Source organism: Agelaius phoeniceus, chromosome 1, assembly GCF_051311805.1.
Source record: "Agelaius phoeniceus isolate bAgePho1 chromosome 1, bAgePho1.hap1, whole genome shotgun sequence".
NCBI classification, from domain to species: Eukaryota; Metazoa; Chordata; class Aves; order Passeriformes; family Icteridae; genus Agelaius; species Agelaius phoeniceus.
Genome location: NC_135265.1, coordinates 80,300,606 through 80,315,713, shown reverse-complemented (window position 1 = coordinate 80,315,713; position 15,108 = coordinate 80,300,606). Strand labels below are relative to the sequence as shown.

The 15,108-nt window shown below is 40.1% G+C and overlaps 1 protein-coding gene across 3 annotated transcripts in view; it reads right to left on the bottom strand.

Annotated features, from left to right (window-relative positions):
• The window catches only part of DNAH5 (dynein axonemal heavy chain 5), a 134,771-nt gene extending 120,395 nt beyond the window's left edge, over positions 1 to 14,376 (bottom strand). For all 3 annotated transcript variants that reach the window (XM_077182137.1, XM_077182149.1, XM_077182145.1), the window contains exon 1: positions 14,231 to 14,376. In XM_077182137.1, the coding sequence (XP_077038252.1) occupies positions 14,231 to 14,341 (111 nt within the window). In that variant the 5' untranslated portion in view covers positions 14,342 to 14,376. The remainder of the gene's footprint in view (positions 1 to 14,230) is intronic.
• Between the last annotated feature and the right edge of the window lie 732 nt (positions 14,377 to 15,108).

Here is a 15,108-nt window from a genome sequence, read left to right as displayed (position 1 = left end):
GAAAGGTAGACATTACCTTGAGCTGCTTTCAAAGTCAAATAACACTGGGGCTTTAATACCTCGAAGGCAAATATTTTTAACTACTTTGCTGAGAAAAATTAAAAGTTTAACATATTTAGTAATTTCCTGCGCTACTAGGCCCATGGATCACTTTTCGTTCCAAAAAATGCTTTTTGTCTTAAAATGTCTAACAAGTGTACAATTTGTCAGCCACCTAGTGTCTTCAGCTCAAAGATTTTTTTTTAAAAAAAGAAAAAAAGAGAAAAAGAAAAGCTATCATAGCTGAAAACTACACTTCTTACTTGCTTGATGAGGTAACAGATATGACTAAGACTTTAACCATGTAACATTGCTATTCAATAAGGATTTTATGTGAAAGATAGTACTGCTTAAAGAGCCAGCCTACCATGTAGGAAGTCCTAGTGTAATTCCCTCTTCTGCTTTAGGCAAAATATTTGTTCTTTGGGCTATGCTCGCCCATTTGATCCACCAATAAAAATACAAAATTTAAAGATAAAACAATTATATAGTTGACAGATAAATAATTAGCCTTCTGTTTACCAGGACAAACAGGATACGTGGATCTTACCAAATGAAGAGACATTATTGCAAGGATAGAAAATTGCCATTCAGGTAACCATGGAAGTGATACATTTTACAATTTTTTAAGAAGCTACAAAACCTCACACCTCAAACCTACACACACTCTTTGCTATTTCAAATTATGTGGACATTGTGCCCATCAACTTAGCCAGCACAAGGATCAAAGGCAAAAATACCTTACCTCAGGATTTTCAAGCATCCCTAGCACTGCTCAGATATTCCAATATCCCTAGAAAAGCAGACTAAAGAGAATGATAAATTCTCAACATGCAACTGAAGACCAGAAAAGAAACAAGGCCCAGATTCACTGGAAGATGAGAACACTCCTGAAATTAAAGGAATGGTTTTGGAAGAAACAATTTAGATAAACTTCGTGGCTTTTACTCTTAAATATTAGCGAGGAAGTTTTAAACCTAGCCTGAGGAAACGTTATCAGGCCCTAAAGATCATCTGTTGTTAAAATCCATATCCACTTGTGTGAAGCACAGGGAGCTAAAGACCTGATAAAGCAGAGGGTTCCACCTGTCACACTGCAAGCCATAGCAAAAGGCTGGACAGGAAAAGGTTGTCATTTTGAACAAGGTGGGAGAAAGCAGAAAACTAAAACAAGTACATAACTGCTTTTACCTAAGCAGGAAAAGTCCTAGAAACAAAGTTGGAGGATCTGGGATACTATTTTTTAAGAAATGGCTGTAACAATCGCACTAGAAACCACCAGAATAGCATAAGGAGGGTACCCATTGGTACTTTGTGCCATACATCAAGGTATTTACTACATAGGAAATGTAGGAAAATGCACACTGGTTTAAAAGAGTTCAGTATTCAAACAAGTTAGAGAGTCAACCAGAGCTCAACAGCATAAAGTCTCAGTCACAAACAAGATAGACACTGCATATGATATTCCTGTCTGCCTAATTAGCCTGGAAGTATTGACTGTGACATGCTGACAGTGACAAGGGGGGGCCCATGGCAGGGAACAGAATCAGTAAGTAACTTCAGCTGTATTCATATACACCTGGGATATACCATTTCAGATTGCAATTCTGATACTAATTTTTTTAGACATTGATAATAGAAGGTTCATAATTCAAAAACACATAAGGCCTCAGTGCCAAAAAAGGCACAATATCAGGTTCAAAATATTAGAGTTGAAATAAAACACTAAATGTAACAACCTCACAGCTCTAGAGGCCCAGAGAACCTAACTGGTGACAAGATGGCTTGTGGTGATGCATCCCCACACTCCACCCAGGCCACACAACAGCCTGAGTGGTGCTAACACATCATGAGAAAGAACAAGACTTTGTTGGATAAGGAAGACCAGGCTGGTGATGGAGCAGCACTTTTCCCTGGGAAGGAGCCACAACACACTACAGCATAAGTGCAGGAATGAGTGGCAGGAAGTGGGCATGAACTATAACATGGGATTGAGACAACAGTGACCCCCAAAGCCTTCCAATGCCTTGCCAGAAAGGCCTGCACATGATAACTAACTTACATAGAAAGAGATACCTGTCCATAATAAAAGGTACTTTCCCAAGCCGGGGCAGCGCCCCCCGGGACCCCTGGATGTCTCACTGGCAGACTGACACAGCTAGATCAATTTTTATCTGCTGGATTGATGCTAGAACCAGAAGTGATGATCATTTTCTCTTTTTCTCTGTTGCTTTCTTTAATACATCTCCTGCTCTTGAATTTCTCTTGCTTTTCCTCTTTCTTTTCCTTTATCTTGTCTTTTTTTTTCTTCAATTAATCTCTCCCTCTTTAAATTTTTCTGTCCCTTCGGCCACACTCTTTCATCCAAACCCCTGTTGGGTGTTAATATAGTAGGTCAGAGACTTACACACCAAATTCCATCCAAGTGTGTAATGCACCAATAAAATTTTCTAATTGTTTGCAGACGCTCTTATATTTTTTTTGTTCCTGTTGACCAAAGAGCATTTGTAAATCTTAGGTGCTTCCTTCCCCTTAAGGATGGGTCATCACAACAGCACTAGTAAGAGCTTTAGAAAAACCAATGCATCTTCAAACTGGGGAGCCAGTAAAAGTAAGAAGATAGAAATAACCAGTCAAAATAATTAAATCTTTGCAGACAATATGCAAACTATTTAAGAAGACCATACTGAAAACAGAGTGCAATTGCACAGGTTCTACCATGGAAAATCTTGAAAAAAAGCATAAGCCAGTCAGCATAGCTAAAAAGTAGAGCAAAAGCTGGCAGGTATCCTCCAAAAAGCTGGAACAACAAAGACATAGGAAAAATCCAGATAAATTAAAACCTGACAGCTTAGACAAAGATGCAATAAGGCAAGACAAAGGAGACTGAATAATAGCTGATAAGAAATACAAAGTGGTGATAATGAGGTCCCTGCCATGGTTCACCACAATAATAGGAAACTTCCCACAATGTCTTCAAAAAAAAACATGACATTGCAAGACTTGGGAGGGCTGGTGGGTGAGAGGCTGGACAGGACCCAGCAGTGTGCTCTTGCAGCCCAGAAAGCCAAATGTATCCCTAGCTGCATCGAAAGCAGCGTGGGCAGCAGGAGAGGGAGGGAATTCTGCCCCCCCACTCTTCTCTGGTGAGATCCCACCTGCAGTGCTGCAACCAGCCCAGGAAAGACATGGACCTGTTGGAGTGACTCCAGAGGAGAGCCAGCAAGATTATTAGAGGGATGGAGCACTTTTCCTAAGGTGAAAGGCTGAGAAAATTGTGTTTGGTCAGCCTGGAAGAGAAAATGCTTTGGGGTGACTTAATTGTGGCCTTCCAGCACTGTTATAATCTTACTGCAAAAGTTCCGTACCTTCTCAGTTATTTCTTATGGGCATCTCCTCACAGCATTGACTCCTCTTCTTCACAGCACAACCAACAAACTCCAGCTCTCTCCTCACCCAGCTAACCCACTCTTTTGTAGCACTTTCTTCTTACTGGACACAGCTGTGGCCTATTAAGGGCAGGCCTGTTCCTGATCTTTGGTGATTCATACAGCTGCAGCTCCTCAGGTGTGAGACTACCTTCTGCACTATCTTTATTTTCTTACATTCTATCCCTCCACACAGCACCTGAAGGGAGTTCACAAGACAAAGAGGGAAATTTTATAAGAGCACACAGTGACCAAACAAGGGGAAATCGAGTCAAACTGAAAGAGGTTAGATTTATATTAGATATTAGGAAGAAAATCTTTACTGTGAGGAAGGTGAGACAACAGAACAGATTGCCCAGAGAGGCTGTGGGTTCCCCATCCCTGGAGGTGTTCAAGGCCAGGCCGGATGGGGCTTTGCGTGATCTACTCTACTGGAGGGTGTCCCTGCCCATGGCAGGGAGGGTGGAACTACATGTTGTTTAAGATCCCTTCTAAGTCAAACCATTCTATGATTCTATAAGAAAACAATAGGAGAGGACTAAATTTGTATATATTTTTGCTGTAGAATTCAGTATTTGCTTCACAGAAACCTCCCATTAAGGAGGCGATATATTGGGGCCAGGTGATGAGTTTACAAGCTAAAAAGGGATGAATGATAGTAATGCCTCAGATGGGTAGATGCCCAAAAATTGCAAAGGAACTCAAAGACAATAGAGTAAGACTTCTTAATGTGACCTGTACTCTGCATCAGTATCAGAGGACTGGGCACTGGCTAATAAAATAAATGCACACCTTCAGGGCTAGTTGAATGAGAAACACCTGATGAGGAAGCCTTGGTAGGTAAAGTAAAGGGCATTATAATAAAGCATATCATTAAGAGGTAGCTCAAATTATTTAATTTCCAAAGGAAAACCCAAAAAAGAATTTTGTGAAAGAGAGGAACACTCCTCATGAACTGCTGAGGTTCACAAAAGAGGTTAATAAGCATTAATGTAAAGAAGATTGAGCTAAATTATGGATTTGCAAATAAAGCTTTCAAAAAGATCAATTGTCAAGTGCTTCTAGGAAAGGCATAAGGGAAATGACCTTCAAAGATAGAGACTTGATTAAATGTTGGAATGGAGAGGATAGGGAGAAAATGAATAGTTAGATCTTACAGCAATAGTTTTAAGGTATAAGTGGAGCACTCCAGGCATCTGTGCAGTCAGGTGAAAAAAGGAAAAGCTACAAGAGTGACATCTGCAGACAGAAGTATGTTATTCAAAGTAATAAGGACAAGCACAATGAATTGCAGAAACTTCCAAGACTGAGCAACTATGATGTGTTTGAATGACAAATGAAAATTCAGTGTAAGCAAATGGGAAAATAATAAATCTAAACCAAAATTCACGCCAAAATTATAGTCTCTGAACTGATCATTACTACAATGAAGCCTATTTCTACCTTTGTAAGCAACTGTCTAACATACATAAATTAGTAATTATCCTAATTTAAGATATCATTATCACTACTAGTTAAAATTTCCCTTTTTCATTAAGCCTAAGACAAATGCACAGTCAAAAAACCACAAAAGATTACTGGAGACAATTTTTTAACACTTCCATTTTAGGCATATTAGATGATGAAATAGAAATTTGCGCAAAATGGAACTTCTATCACTGTAAAGGTCAAAAAATTTATTTGTACTTTTTCTAGATCATTATGGGAGGCTGGGCAAACTCATTATTTATGTCATTTATCACTTTTTAAGGTAGTAAATACTTTCCCAGATATTAACTACTTTCTAAGAGCTGTTTTGTTATCCTTTTAAGTGAAGGTAGTGATGTTTGTAGTTGTATTTTCTGTTCCACTGCCCTTGATTTCCTTTTGTTGGAAGGGGATTCAGGAGCACAAGCCTTAAAGACACATGCCTAATTTTTTTTTCTGCTATGCATACCACATAAGTAAATCAATAACTAAAAGCTTGGTTGTACCTGAGATGTTTCTGAGTAGCTTAGCAATAATAAGCAAATGTCCATTTGGATAATTTGTTTTCCATGGAATAGCCAAAAAAAATGTCAGTTAAAAGCTCACATTTTTTTCTGGTTAGATATCAGACAAGTCCTTTGAGTCAGGTCCTGCAAGTTGTTCCATGTCTCAAAACTATCCTAACCTTAGTTACCAGCACCAAAAGAACATCTGGATCCACACAGAAACAACTAAACAGATATGGAATCTCTTTTCCCTTTTAGTAATAGCAACATTTGAAGGGGTCTATTGCTGTGCTGAATTGAAGCTTTTTCACCACACTCATTTACAGTCTTTTAGACTTCTTCAGACACAGCTGAACTAAACTGGACTACAGCTTTTTAAATCTCCATTCACAGGTGCACTGAGCTCACAGGAGTAACTCTTCTGACCTACAGGTCATGAGAAAAGCACTTCCTATCAGAAGCCGGCTCTGCAGCTGAGACATGATGTACTCATACTAAGTGATAGAATCATTTAGGGTGAAAAAAAACTTTAAGATACAGTCCAATCATAAAAGTTTGGCCATTTAGTGAGCAGGATCTAAGTAACTTGTGCACTACATATCTATGGCATTAAAGATTTTAATAAAAAGCTATTTCCATTGTACTTACTGTTATACACAATATATTCATTAAAACAGTTCAGTAGCTATGCTGAGCTTGCTGGGTTTTTTTTCTTTTTCCAGTCACTTAGAAGTTATTTAAACCTCCAGCTGTCCTTTGGACCACTCCTACCAGTCTTAGTTTGAGGTGTGCCTACCAGACCATCTTTGAAAAGAGCTAGATGCATTAAGTAAAAATAGAAGTTGCATGGCACGTCTTCCACAGTAACACAGGAAGAGCTATTTGTCCAGCTGTGTTACTTGATCATACAAGAAGTCTTCAGTTTGAAAACATTGAAAGTATGAAACAAATGTCTTTTGTTTTCTTTCCCTCCTCTAATTTACTAATATATGCACAACTAAAGGAAATTAAATTCTTCCACACATAGATTTCAAAATGTAGAAAATTATGGAGGAAGTGTTTTTATTTTGTAAGGTTATGACATTTTAAATTAATATTTACTTCCAAGTGGTCTTTAAGAATGCCTTACTCATTTCTCAGTCTATTGGGCTTAATTACCACCAAACAAGATCCCATTTAATGAATTTTTACTTACTCATTTCCTTAAAATTTAAGTTTGATAAAAATTTAATTAAACAGAGCTGCAGCACTCAAGTACATTTAATTCGCGATACCCAATGCTTTCAGTAATAACAAAAAACACCCACTTGGCAATTTTAATAGTAGCATGAAAAACATACTGCTTGCCAACCAGCCAATGTAGTGGTGTTGGCTTTCATACCAGCTCTTTTTCTCTTGAGAAATAAAAAGGTAATATACAAAGCCATAGATTTCTATTTTTTTTCCACACTGTATTTTTTTTTTCTCCTCTCTTCTTAGTCTTTCATCCTTTCTCAAACCAGTCATCCTCTAACGAGGCACTTCCCTATGCTCTAAGCATTTAGAGACTTTTTTTATTGATTGATTAACCTAAGATTTCGATTACTACCTTTAATGGACCTCTGGAGGCTCTCCCCTAACAAACCATTGTATCGAGACTTCTCTTTCACTTAGTACTTCCAGTGCCTTTGTCCCCAGCCATGATCCCATGACTGCAATGTAGCAAGCTGGTGCAGGGGGAAGGTAATATCCAAACCCCTTTATTCACATTTTTCTTAAGATTTAAGATTATTTGTAATTCAATACTGTTGTAACAGTGCTCCTGAGAAAACAAAGTAAGATTTCAAAAGCTTTTCTCCAAAGTTACTGCATTGTCTGCATGTGGCTAAACCAACACTCTTGAAAAGTGTGCTTCTCAGCTTTTAGCAGGATTTCCCTCTTCACTACAGTTAAATAATGGTCTGGAGGCCTGTTCATATCATCTGGGAGGGATATAAAGTAACCCCACCACAAGTGAAGGTTAAACTCAATGTTTTGTTGACACTGTTACAGTCCCTTCATGTATTTCAGTAGATTTAAACTTCAGCTTTTAAATTCCAACAAATTTGAAAACAGCCTATGACATGGTACTTTCAGGTGCTTTCACCTCCATAACACCAAAGGCTTATAGTTCTGTAGTCTTGCACCCAAGCTGTTTTCCAGAGCCTCTGTGGGTAGGATTTTTCCCTTTGCTGTTCCAGTACTAATATTCTTGTGTTGTTATTCCCTATGGCTTGCATCTGCAAACCCCTAAAGTGTTGTTGCTATGGTTCATAGGAGGTCATTCCCTCCAGCAAAAGGATCACCCTTCCTCACTTCCTCCTTTCTTTGCTTTTTGTCTTTGAAGATTTTAGTTTACATTAGAAAAAAACAAACATAATTCATAATAGAGTAGAAAAGACTCATAGAGATGCTTGATAACTATTACTGGATAACACGGATGCAAAGAGATTTAAAAACCAGTAAGCAACATTTACATTTGATTGGCGTACTACAATAAGATGTAATCATAGGGAGTTTGGACAAGTCCCAAGGAAAAGACAGTGCCTAGCATCCTTCCTAATCTTTATTGCTGCCACATGTGCACTGGAGGCATAGGCAGACCAGTCTAAGAGGGTGCCAGCAGGCACCCATCACCTGGCCACACTGGGGGAGAGCACTCTCACCCTCTCCCCCACCATTCTGCTGGGTTTTTACATTTCCCTCAAAAACAAATCTTCCATCTTTACAGCCAATGAATGCCATCAGCTAAAAATCCTGCTAATAAATTCTTACAGAAAGATCTTCTTACTTATACATCCTTTGTATACACACAACATTTCATAGAAAACCTAGAGTAAAAGAAACTATTTCATACAAAGGAGTTCTGTGCTTGATTTATATCGATCCATCGACCTGATTTATACTAACAAACAGCTCACAACATACAATAAGCATTCTTCTTGAAGAGGTCAAAAACTTTGAAAAAAGAAAACAATTCAGAGCAGGAAGAAGGGAAGTTTTAATTCATTATTATACTAAAGATCATTAGAAATAGATTTGAGAAATCTCAATTTCCACATTTTACATTTTTGCACCTTAAAACATGCCAAATGAAGTTCATGAGAGGCAGAATGCAGTTATTTTCTCCTAGTGCTCAACATTTAAAATGCTTTTGGTATAGATTTTTAGGAATAAAATGGTAAAGCAGGAGAAACTACTGACTCAAACTTCTGGCATCTGATCACACATCCAAATTATGATCTCATAATCCCTTAGCAATTGGAGCTCCACCCTCTATTATCTGCTAAACAAAGCACTTCTTTTCCATAGTAAAAATCTGATTTTTCTTTAAATTTTTAGTGTTCATGGAACACTATGTGTTCCATGCTGTGGAAGAACCTGGTATATTTTCTTTTGAAAACTATTATCTAAAAAACAAAGGCTTGAGTCACATATTTCAGTCAAAAAATCCCAGCTTCTTCTTCATTCTGATAATAGAAGTGAAGTCATTTAAGTTAGTCTAGAATTTGCAATTTCGACCATTCTTCAACCAGCTGTAATGACAATTTCATTCATAGGTGCCAGTCACAACAACAACATAGGAATCACAAATGGAATAAGAAAATATGATTTGGTGCACAGATTAGAAGACACGGTTCCAAAATCAGCAACAGGAAGGATTTATTGCTCCAAGAACCTGAAGTTTCTAATGCTTTTTGTACTACATACACATATTTCTCCTTTTTTGTCATAATACTTTAGCACTGTCTTCAGCTTTTCTAGGAGCTCTGAATGCTTCCAACATCCTCACGGAGGGCACCTCCTTTCTGTTCCCTCAGCCAAGCAGGAAAGACACCTGATTTGAGTACAAATAGAATAGATACTTGAGGGCAAACTGTACTCAAAATAGTAAATTAAGAGGGTTGAGGTTTTTTGTCCTGCAATAGTCTCCAAAAAGTCTTCTGTAACTCAGCCTGCCTTTCCTTAATCTTAATATAAGGAATGTCAAGTGCCTCTCTCTGCACTTAGCCTTTTTGTTCACTTTTAATCCAGTTCCCCTAGTACCCTGTGTGCTGGGTTTGGATGAGGTAAATTTCTCCCTAGTAACTGGTACGGGGCCATGTTTTGGATTTGTGCAGGAAGCAGTGCTGATAATTCAGGGATGTTTCAGTCACTGCTGAGCAGTGCTTAGCCAGCACCAAGGCTTTCTTACCCCACCAACAAAAGGGAAGCACAAGAAGTTGTGAGGGAGCATGGCCACAACAGCTGACCCAAGGGGTATTCCAGACTATGTGGCATCATCCTCAGTTTGTAAAGCAGAGGGAGAAGGAGAAAGGGAGGACATTCAGAGAAATGGTGCTTGCCTTCCCAAGTCACATTTCATGTAATGGAGCTTATAGAAAGTGGCAAATGCACTCCTTAACCTGCTTTGCTTGCATACAGGACTTCATTTTCCTTATTAAACTGTTTTTATCTCAACCCATCTTCACTTTTAGTCTAATACTCTTCCCCCATCCCAGTGCAAGGAGAGATGTAAGTGAACTGTTGTATGGGCCTTATTTGCCAGCTGGGCTAAACCACAACACCCTGCAATCTACTGGGTACCACAGGAACACGGCAACACAGGAGGCACGCTGTTATTTTCCTGAGCTGTTGGTGTTCAGTCCCTGTTGTGCAGTTAAACTGGATCAGCTGCAGCCTTTCATCATGAGCAGTTCCACTGCACAGAGGCAGAAGGTGTTCATTGTTATCTCTTTCACTGTGGTTCAACCCCAGGTCCCCATCCCAACACCCCCTTCAGGTATTTTAAATATCTACTCAGAAACCTAAAAGCAAAACCAGCTTTTTGCCAATAACCAAGCATTTCTCTTTACATAACTTTGGCAATAGAGGAAGTATAGATTGCAAATTTCCACATTACATAAACAAATGCCAAAACCTATTGAATTCCACTGAAGTGGCAATAATGCAAAGTTATACAGTTATCCTGTGTCACAGACATATTTTATGAAAAATCCTTTTGCTAGGATTTTTTCTCCTGAGAAGCTGAGAGGCCTCAGAAACAAAATGTAAACAATGGTTATCTACTGCTGTGGAATGCAACAGGTGCATCTTTGATTGATCTCATGTGGTTGTTTTTAATTAATGGCCAATCACAGTCCAGCTGTCTTGGACTCTCTGGTCAGTCACAAGATTTTATTATCATTCCATTCTTTTCTATTGCTTGCTAGCCTTCTGATGAAATCCTTTCTTCTTTTAGTATAGTTTTAATATATCATTTTTATTTTAATGCAATATATATCATAAAATAATAAATCAGCCTTCTGAAACATGGAGTCAAGATTCTCATCTCTTCCCTCATCCTGGGACCCCTGCAAACACCACCACAATCCTGGGCTATACATGAGCAGCCTATGCCTTCCAACCATGTCAGAGAGGAATTGGCTCCTTGGTGCTAAATCAAACCTTTCTGGAAAAAGCACAATTGCTAGTGCCTGCTCAACACATGCTCACAGTAAAAAGCTGCAATTGTTGCTGAGCAACCAGAGCTGTGCTACTGCTGAGTCCCCAGCTTACCATCTCTCCCTGCACATTCAGACTGGAGGGGGCTGGACACAAGGCCCTGTAACTGCTGGCTGTTAAACCTCTTTCTGCTTCTGTGGCACACAATTGCTATTTGTCATGAAGTGTCATCATTCTTGATGTGTTTGGAGTATGACACATTGTCTGATCTAGGTTAAGTGACAGAGGTCTTTCTTATTTGTAAATCTTCTGAATATTAATTGTCATGGTGAAGTACTCCTTCATTACCAGTCACAGTTCCCTGGAAATGTTCCTTGTGTCTATCAAGCAGTTTGAAATATTTGGCTACTGAAAACTGAAACCAGTAAGGACCCACAACGTTCTTTTAACCAGTCACAGCCTGATTGTGCCTAAGAAAAATCATTCTTTCCCATTTCAACATATGATGTCACATTTTATCCAAATATATTTGGTAAATGGAATCCAAATCAATTTATTGCTCATTCATCCCTGTATTCCAAACAAAACAACATCATTGGGCTTCTGTTTTCTTTTCATTAGAAAGGCTGCTAGACAATTCATTAACTCTTCACATAGTTCTCATGCTACTACATCAATTCCTCCCTCCATTGCTGCATATTCTTTAATTTCTGGTAGCATCCTACTGGTGATGAAAACAAAAGACAGCTGTTTTTCCATCTTTCAGCAGGTTAGCCATCAGCCTTTGCTAAGCTTACTTCATCCACCTTACAGTACAGTAATAGCCTATTTCATGCAATTCGCTGCATGCTGTGACATTCAGAATCAGTATTCAGTGGTTTCTGCCAGCAGCAAGCAAGTGGATACTTTTAAATCTGATTAAATATGGCCAATCATTGCTTAAAAAATTACAGGCCCAAAAATCAGAAAAATGTATCTCTCACTGGACATCGAAGAAGCAGTTCCATCTTTTCATCCACTTCTTCTTTCCAGTTCCCAAACCTTAACCATCTCTCCTTGCAACTTCACACGCATCCTCAGAAAAATACACACTGTGTAGCTTCCAGCTCCTGTTCATTCTGATGTATGCTGCTGAGTGCAGGATTTTTCTTAGCAATGACTTTCAGGGTCATAACTGCTGCAGTGTGTGTACATGAATTCAGCAACCTATAACAACCTGCCATTGGCAGAAGCTGAAATCATGGCCTCTTCTATATATTGTTTCAGAAAAGAAACACTAATAAAATTGAAGAATTGTTTTCCATCAGGGCAATACCAAAATCATGGCATATAGAATAAGGCTGAAGTTAAACCTTTTACTGACAAGGAAAGCATTTTATTTCTTTCAGTAAAGTTATTGCCAAACAGCTATCACAGTCCTAAACCTTTTCACATATTTTCACTGACAAATCGAATGTTTTTCCCTGTTTGCACATCTGGTATTGAGCAATTATTAGTGTCCTATTTTTGTTTCCCTGGGAAACGGCCAATACCTGAGAGACTTTGTTGCATACTTGCAATTATTATTTTAAAAATCCAATATATATCCACTGGGGAGGCAGTGGAGAGGGGACCTGCCTTTCCACATGGGCTACCGTACCTGAACATCCCAAGACTTAAGGCAGAATTTAAAAGGTTAACAATTATAACAGCCTGCTTATTAAAAACTCTTATTAAGGCAAGTTACACTACCCAAGAGAAACACAGCTAGTTTTTTGTCCTTAGTGGTTGAACTGTGATTTGCTTAAGTGTAGAACAAGTTCTCTTATCTCTGTCTTCCTCCATTCCCTGCAAAACATAGGCTGCTAAAATGTAGGAGGACATTTGGACACTTTTGGTTATTGAAAAGGTACATCATCAAGCCACATTCTATAAAAGATGAAAAAAAACCAAGGCACAGATTGCTTACTAATATAGATTTCATAGCCAAGTTGCACAAAAGAAAGTTTCTAGCACATGAAGGTGTAAAATAATAAATGTAATCAAACTATAATTTTTTTTAAAGTTCTAGATATATCATCTCATATCCACAAAAGCTAAAGGAAAAAGTAAGAGTCAAATTCTCAACTGAATAATACTATGATTAAAATTCAAATTAATGTCAATAAGAAAGGGTGTCTTCATTTTTATCCCTAGCTTCACATATCAAATACATAATTAATTACATTTTAATTAACCTCTTGTAAACCAAATAATATCTTTTTATGAAAGTTTAATATGTACTCTAGGTTATATTAACACAGCATTTCACTGACTCTCTGTGCTTGAAAATTCTAAGTTTCAGCAGGACAGCCCTCCAGGTAAACAAGTTATTCTTGTAAGAGATAAGCACAACTACTTTTAAGTATGCAATTGTACAGAAATAGCAGCTCAAATGCATCTGGTAACTATTGCAAAACTTAAGAATGAGGGACGCTTGTATTGCTTTAGCATTATGGGAATCTATATGGAATCCCAACTATCCCTAGCATCTATGAACCACACACAACCCCTCCAGGAAAAGGCAATCAAGTTAGCTCCCGTCAATAGTGAATGACCTTACTGGAAACTTGTCTGCTTGTAGATACATCGAGGACTCAGCCAAAACAAAGGGGAAACAAATAGTTACCAAGAAACAGTTTTATTAACTGTGTTAATCCTGGAAATTATGTTGAAGCCTGTTTCGACTCAACAAAGCTAGTAATAAAATAACTATCAGAATGGATCTGAAAGGACCAGACTTCCAATGTGATGCAGGAAACGGGAATTTACACGTCGCCTCTTCTTAAGAGATCGTACAACTTAAGTGTTCCTAAGTCTGGAGGACTTAAAAGCACCGTATGACGCTGGTACTCGTGAAAACACACCACCTCACTGCTTTCATTCGTGAAGTCTTGTCACAAGACAAATAATTGCCATTAGAAACACCTACCCTCTTCAAGACACAGCAACGCGTACTTTGTTTATGAGCAGTAAAAGTTTGAATCTCAGCACAGATGAAAATACCTCCGAGGAGGAGTCCAACTACGCCTGCTTATCTCCAGTTCTTAGCGCACCCCTCAGCTGAGCGGAGGGAGAAGCGGCGACCACCGCCCCGCACCTTCGCGGGGCGCCGTCTCCTTGCACACCTTGGGAACAAAAGGTACCGGCGCAGCCGCTCCATAGAGATCCCTTTCCCATGGCGCCCTTTCCCACGGAGGCTGCGAACGCGGGACTTTCCGCACCCCCGCGGATCGCCTGCCCCGGGGCTCCCGCGCTCCCTCCCTCTCCCTGTGCGCGCAGTTCCCGCAGCCCCGGGCGCCCCCGCACCTGCAGCGAGTCCGCTCCGCGCTCCGCCGGCCCGGGGGGCTGTGCCCGGGCCCCCGGGCGGGCAGCAGCGGCCACGGCCGGGCCCCGCGGCTGCCCCGCCGCCGCCTCCATCGCACGCCCTGGCTGCCGTGGCGAGAGCTCCCACCGTCCCCCGCCGCCCGGTGGGCGCTTTCTGAACTTCCCCTGCCAGCCCGAGGTCAGTCCCGCTCCCCATGGAAACGGGCTGCCGGTGGCTGGGAGGCTCCGCGCACAGCCGGACCGACGCCAGAGCCCTCAGCGGCGCGGAGTTCCCCGCTGCTAGCGGCAGCCGGCTCAGGGAGCCCCCGGCGAGAACACCCTCCGACTGTGCAGGGCGTCACACCTTATTACCGCCATAAAAGCTGAAAACTTGTGTCAGGTACAGCGTTAATACTTCAGACACAGCGAGATGATCTTACCTTTAACATCTCGTTCTCAGGAGTTCCTAAATGTTTGAGTTTGTGCAGCTCTCGCACCTAGTACATCTGAGGGAGGCAGGAGAATTAAAAGTACCAAACGCCGCTATTTTAACTGCTTGCCAAAAGAGCAATGACATTTAATACAGCTGGGTGCTACAGGTGCACATCTTTCTACTAATTGGATAACGCAGTGAGGGTTGCCCTCTTAAATGACCAGAGAAACTCCTGGTTATCAGGTTTCCCGCACTCCTTGCTCCCAGAAGGCAGCAGTGAAAATAAAGAGTTTGCTGATGCTCAGTTAGACGTGCTGATCATGCGTGCATAAATCAAATTCCAAAGGTGTTCATAAATGAATCTGTCCCCAAGAAAATCTCTTCCTCCTTAGCTTCTGCCAAAAGATAGATACAAATCAGGGTGGTAATTGCACTATAGGCAATGGTT